General features: G+C 34.0%; 1 protein-coding gene across 3 annotated transcripts in view; it reads right to left on the bottom strand.

The window, feature by feature from the left end:
* Positions 1 to 3,015: 3,015 nt before the first annotated feature.
* PHF14 (PHD finger protein 14) overlaps positions 3,016 to 25,131 on the bottom strand; it is a 188,049-nt gene continuing 165,933 nt past the window's right edge. For all 3 annotated transcript variants that reach the window (XM_057730901.1, XM_057730903.1, XM_057730904.1), the window contains one exon: positions 3,016 to 3,210. In XM_057730901.1, the coding sequence (XP_057586884.1) occupies positions 3,136 to 3,210 (75 nt within the window). In that variant the 3' untranslated portion in view covers positions 3,016 to 3,135. The remainder of the gene's footprint in view (positions 3,211 to 25,131) is intronic.

The raw sequence follows: 25,131 nt of genomic DNA, 5'->3' as shown, positions 1-25,131 counted from the left end.
TGATTAAAAGTTTTATTATTTTTAAATTCTTTGAAAATGTGAAGAAATGTAGAGCTCAATAACTAACATGAAGAAAATACAATTCAGTTGAGTGGGTGGATATTATACAGGCATCATGGAGTATAAATAACTTTTGTCCTTCAGGTATTCTATATTGTTAGTTACAGGCTGACTTAGTGGCAGTGTTACACCAGGTATGGGTCAGGAAACAAGCTAAGCAATGGGGATGTAGAGATAAAACAGGTACATATATACTTGTGCAGTGGCTTGTCTTCTTTAGAAATCAGTTCTTAGATCATATTCCAGTTGTTAATGTTTCTAAGGATCCTAAATATATATAATTCACATTGCCATAAACATTTCATTGGGACTTCACTCTAGTGTTCCTTAACTAGAATTGTTGTAACAGAGGCATTTGGACTTATTTAAATAATGTGTTATGGACTAAATGTCCCCTCCCCCGCCCCCCCACCCCCATCCCCACATCTGCCAATACTTACATGTTGAAGCTTTGGCCCCAGTATGGCTGTATTTAGAATAAGGAAGTACTTGAGTTTAAATGAGGTCATAAAGTTGGGAGTCCTGATCTGATAGGATTAGTGTCTTATAAGAAGTGACCAGAGAGCTCCCTTGCCCTCTGTGTGCACTCACCTAGGAAAGACCTTGTGAGGATGAAGCAAGACTGCCATCTGCAAGCCAGGAAGAAAGTTGTCACCAGAACCCAAAACCCTCCAAACCCTGATCTGGGACTTCCAGCCTCCAGAACTGTGAAAAAATACATTTTTCTGTTTTTGAAGCCAACCAGCCTGAGGTATTTTGTTATAGTAACCTGAGCTAATACAATATGTTATACTCTATACAAAAAAATACATAATATGCAAAATTTGATTCAAATAAAGTGACCAGCTTAATCAGTCATATAATGTGGGCAATCTTTTAGCATTATAACAAGACTTATGTATATACACTTATGGCATAAGTGTATAAACCCTAAAAATTTGATAAGTTCATATGGCAAATTTTCCCTAAAGGAAATTTACAGGGATTTACTTTCTTACTCATTGTCCATAAGCCAACGGGTATATAAATATTTTTAAATATTTCTAAAAAGGAAAACTGGGATTTTAGATTGTTAAAGGTATTACTTAAATATAAATATTTAAAAAGCCTGTTGGGTGGCTGAGTGTCCCTGTGCTTCTCAACTTATTTTAGAAATGAAAGTATTAAGAGATGAGATGACAGCACACTAATAACAAAATAGTCTACTGAAAACTATGGCCAAAAAGGTACTGAAAAGTTGTAGAGAAGCAGTAAGATACTTCCATACTTATTGTTCCATTATAACTCAATATAAAAAAATAAAGCAGGATTTTCATGTTTTAGGGGAGATGGAATGGTAGTTAATTATTTCACTTAAGCCAAAGTTTTTAAATTGAATTAAGCATGGAGAAGAAGTTAGGGAAGAAAAATAATTAAAGGGGAGGCAGCAGATGGTAAATAAGGTACTAACAAGAAAGACTGTACATTTTGGGGGAAGATAGTGAATTGAAAGAGGTATGATATTAATAGGTATTTCACAATGATTAAATGTGATATTCTGGGGTGAGACTGCTTGGGTTTGAAGTCTTGGCTCTGCCAATTACAAGCTACATTAATTCATTTCCTCTAAGCCTTAGATTCATCATTGGTAAAGTGAAAAAAAATAAAAACTATCATATGTTAATATGGATAAGTGGTATAACCTACTGTTTAGCACAGTACCTACAACATAATGTAATAAATGTTAATGATATGAATCATGTATTGTTACTCTGCAAAAATGACACCACTAATGTAACTCCAATCTAAATGAATATGGGTAATAGACCAATATCTATTCCAAAAATAGAAAAAAAAATGGGAAAAAAATCAAATTAACCTTTGCATTTGCAAAGGCCTCTTTCAGACGCTGACATGCCTTCTCAGGCTTTTCTTTGGCTCAGAGTCAGCTTCAAAATTCATCCATAGGGAGTCCTATCCGTGGGACATAGCTGTTTTCCTGATATTCATAGTTACATTATTTGAGGCTATACATCAATGAATTTTCTATCTTGCCTACTTGCAGTTTTTCCCATTTCAGCCTACACTATCATAGCTGCCAGCCTGTCCCATTGTCACACCTTTACTGAGCTCCTCAGATGCTTGTGATAAAACTATGGCTCCAGGGTAAGTACACAGATTCCATTCTCACAGGGAAGAAGTGTATGCTGGCATTCTCTTATAAGCCTTCCAAAGTTCTGCTTCTCATTTTAAGAGACTCTGCTTTAAATAATCAAAGACATCTGCCAAAAACATTTGGCCCTGCAAATAGCAAGTAGATTTTTTGCTCCTGATGAAGTTGGCAAATGATAGCTTAAGGATTAGAAGCACGGAAAGTAAAATGGCTGGTTACTGAGAACTCTGATAAACATAGGAATCAAACGAATTTTAGAAAATTCCTAAGCCAAAGCAATACAGACAAGGAACTGTTATTGAAATGTCCAGGAAAATTATGTAGGGCCCAGCGCATACTAGGTCCTTAGTGAATATTATATGAATTCAAAATCATGGTACTACTTCTGCCACAGAGAATGTTAAATTATTTCTTTTTAGCCTTTACCTGAAATTCTAGAGTATTATGTGATACATAAGTTGATGAAATCAGAAAACTATATTTCATCTTGTGGCACTGCTTGGTTTTCAGTGTTTTCACATGCAAGCATTTCTTGTTCATATTTGAACTATGTTGGACTTTATATTAATAACTGGAATTCTGTTAAGGTCCTTGAAGAAGACAACAGAGACCTGTAAGGGGAAAAAAGACTTTCAGAGGTTTTTTTAGGTTGTCCACATGTGTTAACACTTGGGTTACAGATAAAATTCTCTTATTCTCAAATTTCAGTAAAGAATTAAAAAAAAAAAATTAAGGGTCTTTTATATAAGTTTAAATTGCTCTTAAAAATCATACAAATTCCAAATGTAAGCTCCTATTTCATTTTCAACGACTTTATTGAGAACATTTTGCAAATTAGATTTTACAATTTAACATTTTACAATTAGAAATTTTATCTGCTACTACGTAAGTTGCAAACTTTTCAAAACACTACAGAAAATCCTTTATTTCTTTGGATTTTTCTGTTCCATGTTGAGCTCCTGAGATATATTTTTTCTTTCAGCTTCATTTTCATCTTCCTGTGAAATAAATTTTAGAAAACATTAAAATGTAAACTTTTGGGCATTTTATCACCTATACTTAATACACTTTAACTTCATTTCTCTGGAGAATTAACTATCAAGATTCCAGTAATCCTAGGGGAAAGGCTATAAACAAAATGGCACAATTATGTAACATTTAAACATTTATATTTAAATATTAACATTTACAGTGGGACTGTTTTATACTACATGTTGACTAAAATTTTCTGTGTTTTTGAAAGCACTTATTTTATCAATGACCTAAACATTACTTTTAGAAACACCTGCTACTAAAAAGTGTCCTTTTTAGGGGGTCAATCAGATATTTTTAGTTCACTATTTGATAAAAAATAGTAAATTTAACTTTTGGGACACTGTATGTGCTCCAGCATGGCATTTTTGTCTCATCCAGCATACCTTCTTGACAGGTCTGCCAATTTTCCAATTACTTGTGCCACCATATGTTATCTGAAGCTCAGTCAGCTCTAAAATAGGAAACTGTAAAATGGGCACATCAGGGCTTACATTCTTCTACACTTTCAATTCTAAGTGGTAACCTCCTAATTTATAGCAGGTTCCTGTGGGTGGTGAGTAAATAGACATCATAATGTCTGCTTCCATAGGAATGAAAGGCATCTTGTGTTCAATATTAAATGCTGACCTCCAAAGTATAAATAATGAGAATCTGGAAAAATATTCCATCTTATATTTTATAAGCCATCTTATCATGCATGTTCCTTCAACAACATCCAAGTACAAAGCAGTCTTGCTTTCCTAGTATTTCTGATAGGCCTTTCATTTTTATTAACTGAAGTAAAAAACACTGTCTTGACTGAGTTAAAGTATGAATATCTTAATTTCTAAAGTATCTCTGGACAACAGTAAGAATATCAGTATCACCACACACATCACCTTGTATCTCTGTATCTTCTTATAAAATCAAATTCAATTCAATTCAATGATTATTGAGTTTGCTTAGTAAACTGACTTTATCAATACAAATCAATGTATATATATTTGTTTTCCATGAAAAACTACACACTCGCCCATAAACATTAAGGTGGAGAAAGCTTCCTTTATATACACTGTCTCTAAATTTCAGCAGCACCTGTGATTTAGCCTTGTCAACACCATGAAAGTAAATAAATTATCAATATAATCAATCAACCTGAATCATTACAGGTATGTTGGATGCAAGAGATGGGGTTCTGAATATCAATTTTGGCAATGTAATTTTAATATATTTTTCTAAGCATAATAGCCACTGTGTGTTAATTTTTTTTTCCAATTTGTCTCTACTGAATAGAGGTATTATATTCAACTGATTCTTGAAAATCTATTAACGAACAGGCAGTTTCTACTTTAAGAGTCTCTAGAGATTACATTTTAATTTTAACCTAATAAAAAGGAAATCCCATTCCATACTTTCAACTGTCTTCTTCAGGTGAAGTACTGACAGAAAGTGTTAAATCAGCAGATAAAGGTGGCAAGAAATTTTTGTTAGGTAGCACTGAATTTGTCTATATGTTGCTCAAGGCAGGGCTTTAACTTCTTTATCTTATATTCCTACCATCTACAGGGCACATTTACTATATAGCTGGAGTTCAGTAAGTGTTTCCTAAACTATATGAAACAGCAGAATAAAAAATAAAAGAGGTCTGTAATTTGGAAAAGCATAGTATCCTTCCTTATCCAGTAGTTACACTTCTGAATTTATTAAAACAGCAATGAAAACAGAAATAAGTGAAGCAACATCAGCAAAAATCACCCATATCAAATTCATCTTCTTTAATTTTTGAAAAAAAATTGGAGCCTTTATCATGTGGACAGTCTACTAAGTTCCCACAGCAATATGACTTACTGGTTTAACAAGCTTGGTTACCTAGTTTTCCCTGATGACTAGGAATTATTTATAGTATTTACTTTCATAACTAAGCCACATTCTTCATATAATGTCAGTCTTTTTGTTGCTGAGTTTTTCTTAGTGATAAAGTATAGTTAATAAATGCATGTCTATTCTAATACTGCCTCCTGTTCAGGACAGGTACAAAGTTTCTTTATGCTGAGATGTCTTAAAATATCTTGCCTTTCTATGCCTTTAAACTATTTGTGTAAGTCAACAAGATACAATCTCTTTCTTCCTTTGTATAAAAATAGCTGTGAGCTGGATATAGAAAAGGACTAAGGAGGGGCAGAGAAGGCATTTAATTCCACTGCTAGAGTCCAACACATCATAATTGCTATAGTATAATATCAAAATAATAAAAATAATAGAAATAGACTTTAATCATTATAAACAAAACATCAGAATTAGATCTAATAAAGTTCCAGAAAGGATTTTAGAAGTTGTTTTGGTTTTTCTTTTTGTTTTTTTGGAAGTGCTAATTTGTGTTTCTAATTGTACATGTCAATTTTTATAAGAACTTTATAAACAGTTCAAGATTAATAAAATCATTAAAATAACTCAGGCAGCAAATCAAGTATCATTCACAAATGACTGCATAATGAATGAAACTGCAAAGAAAGGAAGTTTTTTTTACCAAAGTATTTCTTCACTACTGGATATTAAAGGCAGGCAAAAATTTCTTCTGATAGATGGCAGGTTTTTGTCACTCTTTCCTAAGATAAGACATCTGTTTGTTTCCCAGTGAAAGAAGACCCTTGGTACACGGATCATTTTCTTAGTGACAGCCCTGACAAGTCTGACATTTGTTTCATGAAGTGTTCTGAAGCAGCCAACAAGAAAATGTACCCTTTGGGGCTACTGGAAAGTAGACAGGTTTAGCTCTTAATGTTTAAGCTTGTTAATTTATACTCCAGAAAACACGCTGATCATAGCAATCTTGCAGATCTGCTAGTTACATGTGGAATTTCAGGAATATACACATAACAGTAACACTCATAATGCCAAAGAGTTAAACGTGGTTCCTTGGCTTTCCTATTCTTTGTACACTGACAGCATTGTTGTAGTGAGGAGAATGATAATTTCTAGGCACACATGGAGCATGTAATTATGGGCTAATGCTCCAGGTGGCAACATAAGACTAAAAGTTATTCTAACAGAGAAATAAGTAAAAACAGGGCCATTTAATCTAAACTGGATCCCTTTTACCACTAAATGAAACCCCAAGATTCTGTTTAAATACTATTCAGCTTGCAGCATCAATCTGGAAAAGGAGGACCTCAATTTTTCCTTATTTATAAATTTGACTTAGTTCTTACAATAGTTCAAAGAATTGATGTCAATTAATAACACCTATCCATCCTGCTTTTCTTGTCTCTTGAGGTAACCAACTCCCAACAAAGAGCAATTATTTTAGCAGCTGGAATTTCTACTGCTCAGGTAATATTTGGACCCAAATTACAGTCTATGAATACAGATGACTCTGTATTTACCCTACAGACTGTCAAGTTTTAAATGATTTCTTTTAAATGTTGGATTATACAAAGGGACAAACTTTCCCCATTATTTTATTATATCTTTAAAGATGACCTTATGAGTACCTTTTTGGTGGAGAAATCTGTCAAACACTAGCTTAACCAAATGATCAAGGTTAACATTACCAGTAATACATATTAACATTAAACCTTTGGTAAGACGCAGTAAAAAGGGCACGTTAATTCTGGTTTGTTGTAGCCTTCCCAATAATGCATGAACCTCAATCTAATGATGAGAAAACATCAGATAAACATACTATAAAATAATTAACAATAGAAGGTAATACCACTACAGAAAGCTGAATGAGAGGCAAATGGGAATTATCTGTGCTATTTTTGCAAATTTTTGTAACTCTAAAATTATCTCAACATAGATTTAAAAAACAAAATAGAAATGACTACTTAATGAAAGTTTTTAAAATTCAAAATAAGCATGACATATGCACAAAGATTTTATGTGGAAGAAAATTAAAGGTTCCTGTAGCCTCTATATTGAGAATACATAGCTAAAATAGTTTGCTTTCCATTTTTCTACTTAAAATTCCTTTCTTAAGTACCTCAAATGTTTATAATGGTGATACTGTTATTTTTATTTTCTTGTCTGTGCGTCCATGTATTTTTCTTACATTTCTACTCTGAGCACGGATTACTTTCACAATCAGAAAACATAAGCTTTTTTTCCAGAAATAAGTAAGCATAATGGGAGTCTGTTTTCAAAGAGAATGATGTCAGTTGTTTTTACTTTGTTGAATTTGCTACTTACAGCATACAAACACACATGGTGGTACAATAGTAGAAGTGAGAAGGTACAACTAAACACTAACTAAAAATATTTCTATTTTCTTATGATATTTTCTTTAGATTTTAAATATTGCTTTAATCAGAGAAAAGTCACTGTAATTGGATTCAAGTTAATAGCTGAAATTATCTGTATGCTTTAATAATGGCCCTTTTAAAACTGTAGTATATATACAGCTTCTGGTGAAAAATATGAAGACACACTAAACCTGTTATGTTAGCTGTACACTAAGTGTAGAAAAGCAATATATACTGTGCTGATCTGTGGTCAAAAACTACTCTCCTTTATTTATTTAAAATATATACTGATGTAAATTTCAACAGCATTTAAGATTGTGCTTTTAATACGGAAAATACGCTAATGCTGCACAATGAGGAAAAAATTTATCTTAACAGCTGGAAAAATACTGACAATAATGAAAATGTTTTAGGCAAAAATGAGCATGCTGCATGCTGCAGACTAAAATTAATTAGAGTTTTTAACGTTTTACAATTCCACTATAATTCTTTAAATGGTGCATTTACTTCATAGTAATAAACACTTGGATCATTAAGTAAAGTGCAAAATGTGTGTGATGTGCTACATTTAACAACCTTTGGCCCTTTTTTCTGTACTTCTGCATTCAGTTTTCCAATGCATTGAATAAGCACTTGAAGGCTACAATTAAATTTCCTGATGTTGCATATTTGAGATTATTTCATTTAATACAAAAGGCAATTAATCTACCATTTTACAACTGAATCTCAACTTTAGTGGGCCATGTTAGATACTGAAATGAACTTACAAGAAATGCTTAATTAAATTTACAGTAAAAAGCATACGAGGTTCTTTTCTTATGAAAGAAGCTGCATATTTAATTAGAAAGTCTAGGGCTACACTGTAAAATTAAAGTAACCTGGGAGGTTCTTAGCTCACATATGCTGTTAAACACAACGGAGTTATTTTGTGAATTTCTACCTTTTTTCTCTACTTAGTGACTCAAACAAAAGAGAGTTAATCAAAGAAATATCCCATTATCTAATATTGCCAAAATCTTGCCCTTTATTTTAATAGCAAGTAGATAGATAAAAAGTAATAAATTTCAGTAATAAATTTCTAATTTCATGTATGAGTATATATGAATAATTCAATTTCATTTGTTGAGCAATCACTTGTATCTCTCAATTTGTGATTCTGGAGCAGATCTAGTAGAGTAGGTTTGCTTTTCTAAGTCTTTATTTCCTCCTGTTACTTTTTACTTCTTTGTGGTAGCTTTTTGTGGCATGGAAATGGGACAGTTAAAAATAAGACTCTGGATTTCCCATGTATGATTTGAGATCAAGAGAGAATCTCTATGACCTGGGGAGGCCCTCAGGATAGGTACAGCCATCTAGGGAGGGCATATTTATAGTAAAGGAAAGGAAGAACAGTGAGTGGAAGGTAAAAGTCTGGCAAAATAGGATTTAAAAAAAAGAAAATGAATGATGGATGGTAAGTATGAGTTAGGGTAGACACTTAACAAGTATAAAGCTAATTCTATAAGCTTATATCTTCCTATACATATGAAAAAAGTATAACTTTCATAATGTGAATTTTTAGGTGTTTAAGATATGGTGCTAACCTGCTGGGGCTAAGAATACCGTCATTCTCTTTTCTTCTCTGACAGATGAGCTCCTGTATAAGGCATATGTTTGATAACCCCTGCAGAACCTATGATCTTAAAGATAAAAAAAATTTTCCTTCCCTGATAGAAATCAAATATCTAGGAAATGAGCCTAGAAGTGTACACTAGAAATTAACTTAGAGGCCTCTAACTTTCCTTCATCTACAACATTTTGGTTTAAAAGATATTACCTGCTTTTGATGAAATGTATACTGTGGGGAATACAGTCAACAACTATGTAATATCTTTGTATGGTGACACATGTAGCTAGACTTATGATGATTAGCTAGAAACATACAGAAACATCGAATCACGACATTATTTAACAGAAACTAACAGTACTGGAGGCCAATTAAATTTCAAAAAAAAACTCACAGAAAAAGAGATCAGATTTGGGTTATGGGGCAGGGTGAGGAGAAGTGGGGAGGGAATTGGATGAACGCAATCAAAAGGTACAAACTTCCAGTTATAAGATAAATAAATACTAGGGATATAATGTGCAACATGATACATATAATTAACACTGCTGTGTGTTATATATGAAAGTGGTTGAGTAAATCGTAAGCATTGTCATCACAAGAAAAATTCTTTTTTCTATTTCTTCAATTTTGCACCTATAAGAGATGACATATGCTCACTAAACATTGTGATAATCACTTCATGATGTATATAAACCAAATCACTTTGCTATATACCTTAAATGTATAGAGTGCTGTATGTCAATTATATCTCAATTAAACTGGAAGAAAAAGAAAAAATGCTATCTGCTTTTGAAGTTGGTATGCAGTCAGCACTGACTATAGAAAAAAATAAAACTGAAACAAAACCCCTCAAGGTCTATAATGGGGCAAAATAAGTATATTTTCAAATGAAAATAGCACAAGTCCAATGTATATGAATTAAAAGCTTATGGTATATTAAGATATAACATTTAAAGAGGCTCTTTAGAGAATATTTTTTGTGTAAATCATCTATTATTCACTAAATGTAATATTTCAAAAATCCCAAATGTGCTAATATTTAAAGACAATACATACGAACTTCTACTCTTCCCATAGGTACTCAAGGAGAAGAGACATTTCTAAAGTCATGTTGTTTTATTTTTTTGTTCTAAACATACACATACAGGTTTAAATTCCCAGGAGTTAAAAAATTCCATCAAGTAAAAATGAGGCAAACATAAAATGTTTGAGATATACAGACTCACCAAATGATAGTTCTATAGCTAAGAAACTTCTAGGTTGTATAAAAATCAGTGATTGGCTCATTAAAATTTCCAGCCGTACATGCACTGTTTTATGACTAGAAATTATTCAGCCATAACTTAATTCATTATACAAGCTAGAAAATGCTTATTATGTAGCATATTTTATTTATTTATTAATATAAGCAATAACCATTGATACTGGAACTGACCATTGTGGAAGAAGTGCCCTCTTCAATAAGATGTGACAGCATTTTGCTTATCCTTTGCAATACAATGATGAGTTTAATGCAACATAGATCTAAAAGGCATTTTATATATATTAAAAGAACTTCGGTGGAGAAGATCAAGATGGTGGAGCAGAGGGATGTGGAGCTCACCTCCTGTAACAAATACATGAAAAATACACCTATGGGAAAATTCTCACAGAATACCTACTGAAAGCTTGCAGAAGATCTCATGTAACCAAAGCTGCAAAAAAGATCCCTATGTAACTGGGCAGGATGAAGGGAAAAGGGAAAAGACATCGGGACAGGACCTGCACCCCTAGGAACCTCCTTCACCAGCTGGGAAATGCGCTGAAACACAGGGGGAGCTTCAAAGGAGAGTGTGGGAGCTGGGCTGCGGCCTCCCAGGGTAGAGAGAGACCAGCACAGATAGTCCTTGCCACCTCACTGCACTTCCCAGCTGGAGACATGCACCTGCTGGTGTGTGCAGTGGCTGGGTGCTGAAACTTTGGCTTCAGTGGACAGACCTAGGGAGAGGAATCAGTTTGGCTGTGGGGAGACAGCTGAAGGTCCTGGAGTGTGGCCTGGGCAGCAACTGGGGGTGAGCGCAGGATGGAGGGCAGATCCCCACTGTCAATTTAGTAAGGGAGAGGTGAGGGTCTACCACAGCAGCCTCATTATCAGTGTGCTCAAAGCCGGGCATGGATCCTGCAGCCACAGGTTTTGTGAACTTTGTGGGCACTCACGTGGAGGCGGGGCTGAAATCTGAACCAGTGCTCCTGCAGTAGAGGTGGCCCCTCAGTGCAGCAGCAGCAACAGTGACTTTTGTGGCCACACACACTAGGTGACAGGCAGCATCACAGAATCACACATGTCCTGGCAGACAGCTCCTGGGGAAGAACATGCAGTGGCTCCTCTCCCAGAAAGAGCACTCCAGTCCCACCCCAGCTTAGAAATGGATCTGAGGCTTCTACTCCAACAACTGGGGAGCAAACCCTATCCCTGACAGGACTGTGAGAACCAGAGCAATGAGGACGCCCCGCCCAACATCCAGCACAGGCTCTGGTCACCAAAACACCAAACGCACCCTCTATCAATGAGACAAGGGCCAACACACACCAAGGAAAGACTTGGCAAGCATCCATACCAAAAACAACCCTGGCACCAACAATACTGGACTCACATGGTCTACACAGGGTCACTCACACATAAAAACAGACCTTTCAACTACAGTAGATAACTGTTTCTCCTAAATTCATAGAGCCAGAGAAATATAAGTAAAATGAAAAAGCAGAGGAACTACTGCCAATTAAAAAAACAAAAGAATCCCCCTGAATGAACAAGCAATAATACAGATCTCACCCGTCTACCAGACCCTGATTTCAAAAAGGAGGTAATAAAAATGCTGAAGGAATTAAGAAAGACTATCGATAGAAATGTGGATCACTGTAACAAGGAACTGGAAGCCATTAAGAGGAGCCAATCAAAATTAGACAATTCAATTTCTGAGGTGAAAACTGAGCTAAAGGCAATAAATAGCAAACTAAATAATGTAGAAGAATGAATAAGTGATCTGCAAGGCAGAATAACAGAAATCACCCAATCAGAACAGCAGACAGAAAGACACATTTAAAAGATGAAAGCAATATATGACACCTATGGCATAATACAAAGCATGCCAATCTACACATAACAGGAATCCCAGAAGGAGAAAAAGAGAAAACAGGATCAAAAATATATTTGAAGAGATTATGGCTGAGAACTTCCCAAACCTAAAGACGGTTACAGATATCCAGGTGCAGGAAGTACAGATGGTCCCAAACAAGATGAACCCAAACAGACCTACTCCAAGACACATCATAATTAAAGTGGCAAAAGTTAAAGAGAGGATTATAAAGCAAGAGAAAAACAGTGAGTTACAAGGGAGCTCCCATAAGGCTATCAGCTGACTTCTCTACAGAAACTTTGCAGGACTGAAGGGACTGACAAGATATATCCAAATTCCTGAAAGGGAGAAACATGGAACCTAGGATACTCTATCCAGCAAGATTATCATTTAGAAAAGAAGGAGAGATAAAGAATTTTTCAGACAAGCAAAAACTAAAAGAACATAGCAATACTAAACCAACTGTAAAAGAAGTATTGAAAGGTCTCCTCTAAATAGAAAAACAAGAATGTACAGGAAAGGGAAAATCACAACAGGAAAGGCAAATATATACAAAGATTGAAGATCCCTTAAATAAACCAGTACATAGAATAAAAACAAATGAAAAAAATTCTGTGAAAGCAATTATAACTACAATGAACAGCAAAAGAATAAACATGAAGATGTAAAATAGGACATCGAAATCACAAAATGTGGGGAAGGGAAGTAAGAAAATGTAGATCTTTTAGAATATGTTTCAGTTTATATGACTACCAATCCCATGCAAGCAGGTAAACTTATGGGTTAACACACTTGAAAACCAGAATAACCACAACCAAAAACATACAACAGCTTCATAAAAACCAAAAAAGAAAGGAACTTGAGCACAATACGAAAGAAAGCTATCAAACCACAAAAGGAAAAATAAAAAGACAGGGACAAAGAAGAAATACAAAATCAAATGGAAAACAAGGTTTAAAATGACAATAAATACATAATTACCAATAAGTACTTTCAATGCAATGGACTAAATGCCCCAATCAAAACAGAGTGGCAAAATGGATAATAAAACAAGAAATCACAATATGCTGTCTACAGGAGATCCACTTTAGGGAGCAAGACACATACAGACTGAAAGTAAAGGGATGGAAAAAGGTATTTCATGCAAATAGAAATAAGAAAGCGAAGGTAGCAATACTCATATCAGATAAAATAGACTTTAAAACAAAACGCAAGAAGAAAGACAAAGAAGGACACTATATAATGACAAAAAAATCAATACAAGAGGATATCACACTTGTTAATATATATGCACCCAATATAGGAGCACCTAAATACATAAAATAAATACTAACAAACATAAAGGGAGAAATTGATGGGGCTACAATAAAAGTTAGAGACTTTAACACCTCACTGACATCAGTGGACAGATATTCCAGACAGAAAATCAGTACGGCAAGAGAGATTCTAAATGACACAACAGAACGGTTAGATTTAACTGATATCTATAGGACATTACAACATAAAAGACCAGAATACACATTCTTTTCAAGTGCATATGGAACATTCTCTAAAACAGACCACACACTAGGACACAAAACAAACCTCCACAAATTTAAGAGGACAGAAATTATTTCAAACATCTTTTCTGACCACATGGCATGTAAACAAGTCAACTGCAGAAAGAGAAATAAGGAGAAAAAAAAAAAGATTACATAAGACTAAACAACATGCTACTACCAATGGGTCAACGATAAAATGAAAGAAGAAATTTAAAAAATACCTCAAGATAAATGACAATAAAAACACAACCATACAAAATCTATGGGACACAGCAAAAAATGTTCTGAGAGGAAAGTTCATAGCAATGCAGGCCTTCCTTAGAAAATAAGAAAAACTCCAAATAAACAAGCTAAACTACCACCTAAAAGAATTAGAAAAAGAACAAACAAAATCTATAGATAGCAGAGGGAAGGAAATAATAAAAGTCAGAGAGGGAATAAATAAAATAGATTAAAAAACAATAGAAAAAAATAAATAAAACCAAGAGCTGGTTCTTTGAAAGGATAAAATCAACAAACCTCTAGCTAGGTTCACCAAGAAGAAAACAGAGAGGGCCCAAATAAAATAAGAAATGAAGGGGAAGAAATAACAACCAATATTGTATAAATACAAAAAAATCCTAAGAAAATATTATCAAGTTACATGCCAACAAAATGCACAACCCAGAAGGAATGGACAAGTTTCTAGAAACATACAGCCTGACAAAACTGAATCAAGAAGAAACAGATAATTTGAACAGACTAATCACTAGAAGTAAAATAGAATCTGTAATTTTTTAAAAAGTCCTTGCAAATAAAAGTCCAGGACTGGATGGCTTCACTGGGGAATTCTACCAAACATACAAAGAAGAGCTTATACTGATCCTTCTCAAACTCCTCCAAAAGACTGACTATGAGAGAACACTCCCAAAATTTCCTATGAAGCCACCATTACCCTGATAACAAAACCAGAAAAGACAATGTAAGAAAATAAAATTACAGGCCAATATCTTTGATGAATATACATGCAAAAATCTTCAACAAAATATTAGCAAACTGAATCCAACCATGCAGAAAAAGGATCATACACCATGATCAAGTTGGATTCATTCTAGTGTCACAAAGATGGTTCCATACACACAAATCAACCAATGTGATACACCACATCAACAGAAGAAAAGGCAAATCACATGACCACTTCAACAGAAGCAGAAAAAAGGATTTGATAAAATTCAACATCCATTTGTGATAAAAAACTCTTGCCAAAGTGGGTATAGAGGGAACATATCTCAATATAATATTGGGTTGGCCCAAAAGTTTGGGTTTTTCTGTAACATCTTACAGAAAAATCCAAATGAACATTTTGGCCAACCTGAAAAAAGCCATTTGTGACAAACCCACAGCCAATACAATACTAAATGGTGAAAAGCTGAATGCCTTCCCACTGAATTATGGGACAAGACAAAAACACCCACTCTCACCATTTCTATTCAACATAGTATTGGCAGTCCTAGCCACAGCAATTAGACAAGAAAAAGAAAAGGTATCCAAATTGAAAAGGAAGAGATAAAATTGTCATTATATGCAGATGACATGATACTCTATGTAGAAAACCCTAAAGACTCCACACAAAAACTATTAGAACTGATAAATGAATTCAGCAAGGTAATGGGATACAATATTAGTATACAGAAATCTATTGCATTTCTTTTCATTAACAATGAAATATCAGAAAGTTAAAAAATATCCTGTTCACAACTGCATTTAAAAACAAACAAACAACAAAAAAGCCTAGGGATAAACCTGACTAAGCAGGTGAAAGATTTATACACTGAGAACTATAAAACACTGATAAAAGAAATCAAAGATAATCCAAGGAAATGGAAAGATATCCCATGCTCTTGGATTAGAGGAATTCATATAGTTAAAATGGCTGTATTACCAAAGCAATCTATAGATTTAATGTAATCCCTATCAAATTTCCTATGACATTTTCCACAAAACTAGAACGAATAATCCTAATATTTAGTTTATGGCTATACCACCCTGAATGCTCCTGATCTCGTCTAATCCTAATATTTATATGGAATCACAAAAGACCCAGAATTGTCAAAGCAATCCTGAGAAAAAAGAACAAAGCTGGAGGTATAACCCTTCCAGACTTCAGATAATACTACAGAGCTACAGTCATCAAAACAGCATGGTATTGCCACAAAACCAGACATATAGATTAATGGAACTAAACAGAGAGCCCAGAAATAAACCCACACACCTAAGGTCAATTAATCTTCAACAAAGAAGGCAAGACTATATAATAGAGAAAAGACAGTTTTTTCAGCAAGTAGTGTTGGGAAAGCTAGACAGCCACATGTAAATCAATGAAGACAGAACACTCCCTCACACCATGCACAAAATTAAACTCAAAATGGCTTAAAGACTTAATTATAAGACATGACACCATAAAACTCCTAGAAGAGAACATAGACAAAATATTCTCTGACATAAATCATACCAATGTTTTCTTAACTCAGTCTCCCAGGGCAAAAGAAATAAAAGCAAAGATAAGCAAATGGGCCCTAATCAAACTTACAAGCTTTTGCACAGCAAAGGAAACCATAAACAAAATGAAAAGACAAACTATTGAATAGGAGAAAAATATCTGCAAAAAATGTGACCAACAAGGGCTTAATTTCTAAAATATACAAACAGCTCATACAATTGAAGATCAAAAGAACAAACAACCCAATCAAAAAATGGGCAGAAGACCAAAACAGACATTTCTCCAAAGAAGACATACAGATGGCCAACAGGCACATGAAAAGATGCTCAACATCACGAATTATTAGAGAAATGCAAATCAAAACTACAATAAGGTATCACACTGCTGAGAAGGGCCATCACGAGAAAGTCTACAATAATAAATGCTGGAGAGGGTTTAGAGAAAAAGGAACCCTTCTACACAGTTTGTGGGAATGTAAATTGGTGCAGCCACCATGGAAAATAGTATATGTTCCTTACAAAACTAGAATTACTGTTATGATCCAGCAATCCTACTCCTGTGCACATATCCAGAAAAGATAAAAACTCTAATTTGAAAAGATACATGCACCCAACTGTTCACAGCAGCACTATTTACAGTAGCCAAGACATGGAAGCAACCTTAGTGTCCATCAACAGATGAATGGATAAAGAAGTGGTACATACAGACAATGGAATATTACTCATCAACAAAAAAGAATTATGCCATTTGTAGCAAAATGGGTGGACCTAAAGATTATCATACTAAGTGAACTAAGGCAGACAGAGAAAGACAAATACCATATGATATCACTTATATGTAGAAGCTAAAAAATAATACAAATGAACTTATTTACAAAACAGAAACAGACTCACAGACACAGAAAAAACAAAAACAACTTTCAGTTACCAAAGAGAAAGGGGCAGGGGGAGGATAAACTAGGAGTATGGGATTAACAGATACACACTACCATATGTAAAATAAACAAGGACTTATTGTACAGCACAGGGAACTATATTCAATATCTTTTAATAATCTATAATGAAAAAGTACTGAAAAAAAGTATATATAGTGTATGTGTGTGTATATATATATGAGAAACCAAATCACTTTGCTGTACACCTGAAACTAACACAACATTGTAAATCAACTATACTTTAATTAAAAAAATTTTTTTGACTTAGTTAAGCCCTACAGTTAATTTTTACCCAAACTAACTTCTCTATTGCCATTAGAAAAAGCATAATCTTTGGCCATTTTAACTGATGCCATAATAAAAAATACGAGAAAATACCAAAACTTTATATTTCCTTTGCTGAGTTCTGATGTTCTAAACAATGGACAGTTATAATTCATATTTATCAAATCACTGTCAAAGGAATAAAAAGAATTTACACAAATGGTAGTATCACAATCTTAGTGCTACTTTAGAGAAGAGGTAGTAGACATTCAAAAAGTGAAAGGTAACAGAAACTCCCTTGATGAAAATGATGTTATTTATGTAATTTGATGTTTAGAGGTTTGATAACTGTCCTATTACATAAGACATTATCATAAGGAGAAGCTGGGTACTTCATAATATCTATACAATTTTTGCAGTGCTTTTAAAATCAAAGTTATCTCAACCCCCAAAGTAAAAACAGACAAATGATCTTTGTTAGATGATTTAGAAATAAGTATACTTATGTTTAAATAAAGTTTCTTACCAAAATAGCATGCAGAGGTAATGAGTTATGAATAACAGAGCTTTGGCATTTCTGTGATATGGAGAGCTCATTACAGACTCCACACTACAAATAAGTATTTACTGCTTGCTAATAAAATCATAAAGTCATTCAGTAATACTGAGTGAGTTTCACACATGAAATTCATTTTCGTGTTTTGCTGATTCATGAAGTTTAAGAAGCATTAGAACCAGATTCAACTGTTATGGTAAAATAATCTCATTTTAGAAGAGTCCGGAATATATTTCATCTGTTGAGACTCATATTAAGCATTTTATCCTTTAAGATAATCTTAACTCTTGAAGTAAATTCTACTCCTTGAATCTTTCCTTTCTTCCTCCTGCAAAAATTTATGGAACAATGATTGTGTGTCAGACACTGGGAAAGATATTGGAAATAACAAAGATGAATGAAATGTCTTGCTGCCTAGAGGAGCTTGTGTTCCAATGTGGTAGACAGGCAGGCATATAATTACAGTGCAAAGGAGGAATTATATTATAAAGTCTATCAGGCATAAAATGTGAAGAGAGAAAACTAAACCATGACAATACATAAGGAGAGTTTTCTTTTTTTTTAATGATTGATATTCTAGAGTTGGCGTATGACATTGACATAACATACCCTCCTGCATGCTCAAAGAGTGGTATGGTGAATATTTAAATCAAATACTTCTCAATGTAACTTATACTAACTACTCTTTTATTAAATCAATATCAACTGACTACACCTTTGAGAAATAAACTTATGTTTAGAAAGTGAATTTTAAAAACTTTACTCCTAAGTGAACAGATTAAGTTGCCTCGAATCTCTATTTCAAGTTGAATGCTATTTTCCCTAGAGTGAACCCATTAATCTTCAGAGTTTTATTGGAAATTAATAGCTCATTAGACATCCAAGTAACATATTTCTTATGGCACATTAATTTTTCATGGGTGAAAAGAAAGTTGATTTTGCTTCAAGAAAAATTAAAAATAGTATTTTAGAAAATACCACACAAAAAATTTCTCTAATAGTGGTATTTCATGATCAGTGTCAAATATAACAGCCACATTTCCATATCTTGAATTCACAGATAATCGTACAAATGCTATTTTGCTTTTTAAAGAAAAATATTAAATGCTTTAAACTCTTTGCTTTGAAGTGTTACCATAATGAAAACCATGTACTGATATGTTCTTAAATGATTCCAAAAAGTAGGCCATGTGGCAAGTACCAAATCACTTATAAAGCTTGCCTGAAAATGTATTTAGTTAACTGATGTTTTCTATGACCAATCAGTTATTCTATCTATAAGTATAAAACATTTCTCAATACTCCACAACCTAGGCTATAAGACATTAGAAAAAAAATATTTCATACAATGACATTTAAAAATCCTATTTGAAAAGAGCTTTCAGAGAGCTACAAAAGCCATTTATACATTCTTCCCTGATTGCATATACTATGTGCCAGGTATTGTGATAGGTGCTAAAAAGAAAACAAAACAAAACATATATAAGACAGACAGGGACTTCCTTGGTGGTCCAGTGGTAAAGAATCTGCCTTCCAATGCAGGGAATGGGGATTTGATCTCTGGTCGGGGAACTAAGATCCCTCATGCTGTGGGGCAACTAAGCCCACGCACCACAACTATTGAGCCCGTGTGCCTCAACGAGAGAGCCCATGTGCTGCAAACTACAGAGCCCATGCACTCTGGAGCCCACGCACCACAACTAGAGAAGAGAAAACCTGCATGCTACAACTAGAGAGAAACCCACATGCTGCAACAAAAGATCCCACATGCCTCAACGAAGATCCCACATGCCACAACTGAGACCCAATGCAGCCAAATAGATAAATAAATAATAAATAAATAAATACCGACTGATTCCCAGCCTTATGGAACTTGTAACCTGTGTCCAAAAGTATGGATTACTTGAACAACTATGTAACTGCAATTATGATATGTTCAATGAAGGTATAGTGTTATCAAGGTTTTACTAGAAGGACCTAAAAGTTTCAGAGAAGCTCCTCCCCCTCCTGAAAATGACAAATACATTGAGACCTGAAGGATAAGGAGAGGCAAATCTAAAGTCAATACAGATAACATCAGATAACATCAGAAGACAAAGAAAATATCTTTAACTAATTAACCCTATATCCATCTAATATTATCAATTCTGAATATACAAGGTATGAAATATTAAAAGTAGCTGGGTTTTCTATTACTTCCAGTTAAAGCATTCTTACCAATACAACGTTGGCATCTTTTTGATTTTCTTCTCCTAGTTCTCTGAATTTTCCCCATATCTTGTATTTCTTTTAACTTCCTTTTATGGCTGTCTTTATCTGTTACTCTTATCTAGAGATGGCTCTAAAGGGTCTCAAATATCATCTATTTTATGATGACTCTCCAATTTATACCTTCAGCCTGGCATATATTCCATGCTTTAAACTCATATATCCACTGCTACTTGATGTCTTCATTGAACTATTAAAGAGGCACCTCAAATATACCATGTACAAAGCCAAACTTGATTCCCCTTCCCCAACCACTGCCAAACTCCCCTAAAAGACTTATACTTCTCTTGGTCTGTAATTCACCCAAGTGCTCAAATGTAAACTCTAGGAGTCATTCTTTGATTCTCTTCTTTTTCTCATACCCCACAGCCAACTCATGTTGTCTTTATCACCAGAGTATCTAAAACGTGGCTACTGCTTTCCATCTCCATTGTTACCATCTTAGTCCATGCTATCCCATTTCTTGCCTGGATTATTCTAATAGCTTCTTAATCAGCCTTCTTGCTTCCATTTTATAGTAGTACAACCTATTCTCCATATAGTAGGCAGCAATTTTTGTAACACACAGAGGATATATCACATCTTACCTTTGCTTGAAACCCTCCAATAGCGCTGTATTTACAGCAGAATCCAAGCTCCTGCCATGGCCTATAAAGTTCTATTATTAACTGGCCCCTCCCACCTTTCTGGCTTCATCTTGAATGGTTTTCCAACTTGCTTAACCAGCTCCAAACATGCTTGTCTTCCTTCTGATTCCTGAACATACAGCACTAGCTGTTTCCTCTGCCTTTAGTTTTATACGCTTAGGCTTTTTTTTTGTTTTTGTTTTTGTTTTGTTATACGGTCTTAGTGAATTCTCTGACTTCATGCATGGAACCAGCTCTCCTTCCACCAACCAGATTGCTCTTCAAAATACTTATCACAATGAAATGATCATTTCCTTGCTTATTTTATATATCATCTGACTCCCTTCACTAGAGCGTAAGCTCCATGACAGCAGATTTTCTGTCTTGCTAACCACAATATCCTCAGAAGTTGTGTCATTTCTATTGTATCACTGTCTCATTTACTATTTCTTGACTATATGAATAAATTCCCTACTATGTATCTAAATACAAACACACAGTTTTGACTTTTTGAGTACTTATTAAATACAGAGTATTTACATGCATTGTATGTAATCCTAGCAAATGTCAGGCAAGATAAGTATTATCATTCCCATTTCGAAAATTGAGAACTGAAGACATTAAAGAACTGCCCTTGATCACATACTTAAAAATATAAGAGGAACTGGGATTTAAACCCAGCTCTGACTCCAAAGAACTCCCTTTCCAATATTCAATATACCACACAGACAAGCAGAATTGCTCACGATCAATAAACTTTAAACTTCACATATTTTTCCAAAGTAATTCAATTTTTGCCCAGCAGATACTGACCACATTAATTACTCAGTTATACAAAAGATCCTAAGTCTGTCTTGCAGAAATGATTGAAAAGCAATCTTTAAATCCAACTGTTTAGCAATTCTGCTCCCTGAAGATTATTTATAGAAATCCTTATAAACATACCAATTGCCTTTTCATTTTTTCGAGCATTCTGACAATATTAGGATTTGTTGCGTTATATTTCCTAAATCTCATGAGGATACAGAAATAGTTGGGAACAAAAAGGGGTATTGGGAAAATGTCACAAGGATCAATTTCTGAAAAACATAAAATTCAGCCATTACCTTGGGATGGCTCCTCTTTTGTCTTTAAATAAGCTTGTGTAAAGAGGGTTTATCATCAAGGTCTGTGGCTTTCTCAACTCTTTGACAGCTATTAACACAAAAGCTTACTTTCTGAGAAAGAAAAAATAGACTCTATTTTTAAGAAGGATCGCAAGCCTCTAGAGAAGTAGGTCTATGAAGGACTCTTGGAAGCTCTTGGAAATGTTGAGAGTTCAAACTGAAGGTTCTCAAAAGAAAATCCTGGTATAATATTAAATTTAATACAAAACTTTGACAAATGCAACTGTTAATGAAAATCAAATTATAAATATATAAAAATTAGAAAATAAAAGTTAATGATCTCATAGCCACCTTATGTGGCAACCACACTGTTCAATTAAAATTCGTTAAACTTTTGGAAAGTTGCTAATTTTCTTAATACAGGTGTTCAACGATTACCCAGGAAACATAAATTTCTAATTCTCCATTGAATTATGAAAGCATTTTTTAAAAATGGTTACTTTTCTTAACTTTTAAAATTATTGTCATATATTTTATCATAGAAAATGCATAAACAGAATGTGACCTTTTCATTCCAATTTCCTTCTAAAATAAAAAATAAGCTGTATACTCTGTATTTCATCACAGTTTGAAATGTCTTGTTGATATATGATATATTTAATTTCAAAAGAAAGATAAAGCAGGAATATGACTGAGCAACAGCAGGCATCTGAGACTGTGATAGCATCCTGCCTCCTCTGAATGCAGGTAGCATGACTCATTGTTAGGACTCAGCACGTAACCAGTATACCCCATAACTAATTTGTGTTACGTGTTTCACACATCACAATAAATATGTAATGATATGTTGGTTTCTGGAAAGCTATATGGAAAACCTGGTAACATTTTCTACATTTAGAAAAAAATGTAGGCTTCTAATATACAAAATGAATCTATATGCCTTATTTAAACTAAGCTTTACTTAAAAAATTAATGATGTGTATGAAAGTTCAAAGAGAAAGAAGGAATAGGGAAAACTAATGAAAAATATCCTTATTTCTTTCCCCTATTTTTTTCATTCAAAAATTATTAAGTGAATATCTACTACATGCTATGCACATGTTCAGGGTAGAGAGGAGAACAGAGCTGATCCCTGCTCTCAGGAAATTTTGCACTTGAATTGTAAAAGTGAGTTCAATTTATGCCTCCTACCTTCTCTATCGCTCCTCAACAGCCACCGCCATGTTTCTTCAGCAAGTCAAATTATTTTGTTATAAAATGTTGCAAACATAGCAATAATCATAACCATAACCTAAAACACTATTGAAGCCTTCTGGATATTCCTTCCGCATCCCATTCCTCTTTCTTCCTTTTTACCAGATGTGACCAATACACTGAACTGGACATTAAACACTCCCTGGTATGTTTTTATATTTTAACATTTTACATGAATGGCGTCATATTATACTCGTGCAACTCCCATTTTCAATATTATATTTCACGTATTTATTTGTTATACTTTCTTAAAACTACATATTTGCAGCTCAAAAGCTAGCATTACACACTAGAAACAATCCACCTAAGTCAAGGTGATGACAAATATACCATTATTATTTAATCTTGTTTTGGAGATACTGGCCAACACAATTAGACAAGAGAAAGACATGAAGTATAAAATTACGAAAGAGGAGGTAGAACCACCCCTATTTGTTTATACCTGGAAATGTCAAGAAAATCAACTGAAACACTTATAAACAGTAAGAGAATTCAGTGAGTACCTCTATTTACAATATGAGGAAAATCAAAGGTAGGTAACAAAAAAATAAAACAATATAGATTACTCAAGACAACTATTAAATTTTATATCCATATTCTTCTAATTACCTCTCTAAATTTCAAAACCGATTAAGGCAAGAATACTGCCCACTATGTGTATTTCTAAGAAGAGCAAATCAATATATTAAACAAGCAATTCACATTCAAAAGATGTCAGATGCCAAGATAAGTTACAACAGATTTCAATGGTTTTCCAGACCACTCTTCTCTATTAAAAGCCATAAAATTTTAGAGACAGAAGGTATTTTACTCAGAGGATGGATCATTTGATCCATTCTTTTTACTCTGCTGATAGAGAAGCCATTCTTAGAGTACATAATTGACCTCCCCAGGGTCCCACAGCTACTTAATAGTAGAGATGGAATCAGAATTCAAGTCTCCTAAGTTGCTGTCTGGAACTGTTTATCATGATGAGTCAGTAATGACCATAATGAATCAATATGATTTTAAATCAAACGCTGGCAAAAACAGAGCATGCATAAAAACAAAGCAAAAACTGTTGGTGAGGTTTTGTGTCTGTGTGTACATAGGTATTCTAAAAATTGAACTGATCTTATACTGTAACCAAGATAAGAAAATGTTTGAAAAAAGAAGTGGTCAACATTGTCAAATGATGTTGAGAGGTCAGATAAGATTCAGGAGATGCAAGATTATTTAGTTTAAGAAAGAGATAGTAAGTGATCTTAACAAGAACTATTGCAGTGGATTAATAGTGATCAAAGCCTAATCAAATAGCTTAAAGAGGGAGATGTCATTTTGCACTTTGTTCTTCCTCTTTAATTTCAAGAACAAAGATGTAACGACTGGAGCTAAAGCTGCCATCTCTGAACTATGATGGAAAGACCAAAAGAATCATGTTAAAATTACTCCTGGTAGCCTGGGCTGCTGACTATACTATTTCTTTGGGCTTTCTGTTAAGTGTTATATTTTATATCTCCTATTTTAATCAAGCCTTTCCTGCAGCATAAAAATATCCCTTCCCTAAAAATAATATATGATATATTCTCTCTCCTGGTCTCAGACTTTCAATCTGAATAAAAAACAAAAAAACAACTGCAGCACTGATTTGCACAGAGCGAGTCTATTGCATTTATTGTAAATAGAACACCTTTTCAGTATCTCCTTTTAGGTTTACATGTCCTAGTCATGCTGGAAATGAGCATATGGAGCTGAAGGTAGGTATGAAAGGAAAACTTTCACAAGTAGCAGAGTTCTATAAATGCTTTTAAAAACAAGTACATATGTGTTCCTTTACACACTCAATCATAAATAGTCAAATCAAAATGATCTTCCCAATTTCAATTTAGTATTCTGAAAATTAACTCTGCATGACTGTAATCAGGAGGTAGATAA

Source organism: Hippopotamus amphibius, chromosome 4, assembly GCF_030028045.1.
Source record: "Hippopotamus amphibius kiboko isolate mHipAmp2 chromosome 4, mHipAmp2.hap2, whole genome shotgun sequence".
Lineage (NCBI taxonomy): Eukaryota > Metazoa > Chordata > Mammalia > Artiodactyla > Hippopotamidae > Hippopotamus > Hippopotamus amphibius.
Note: the sequence above shows the minus strand (reverse complement) of the source record. Positions and strands in the feature narration are given on the sequence as shown.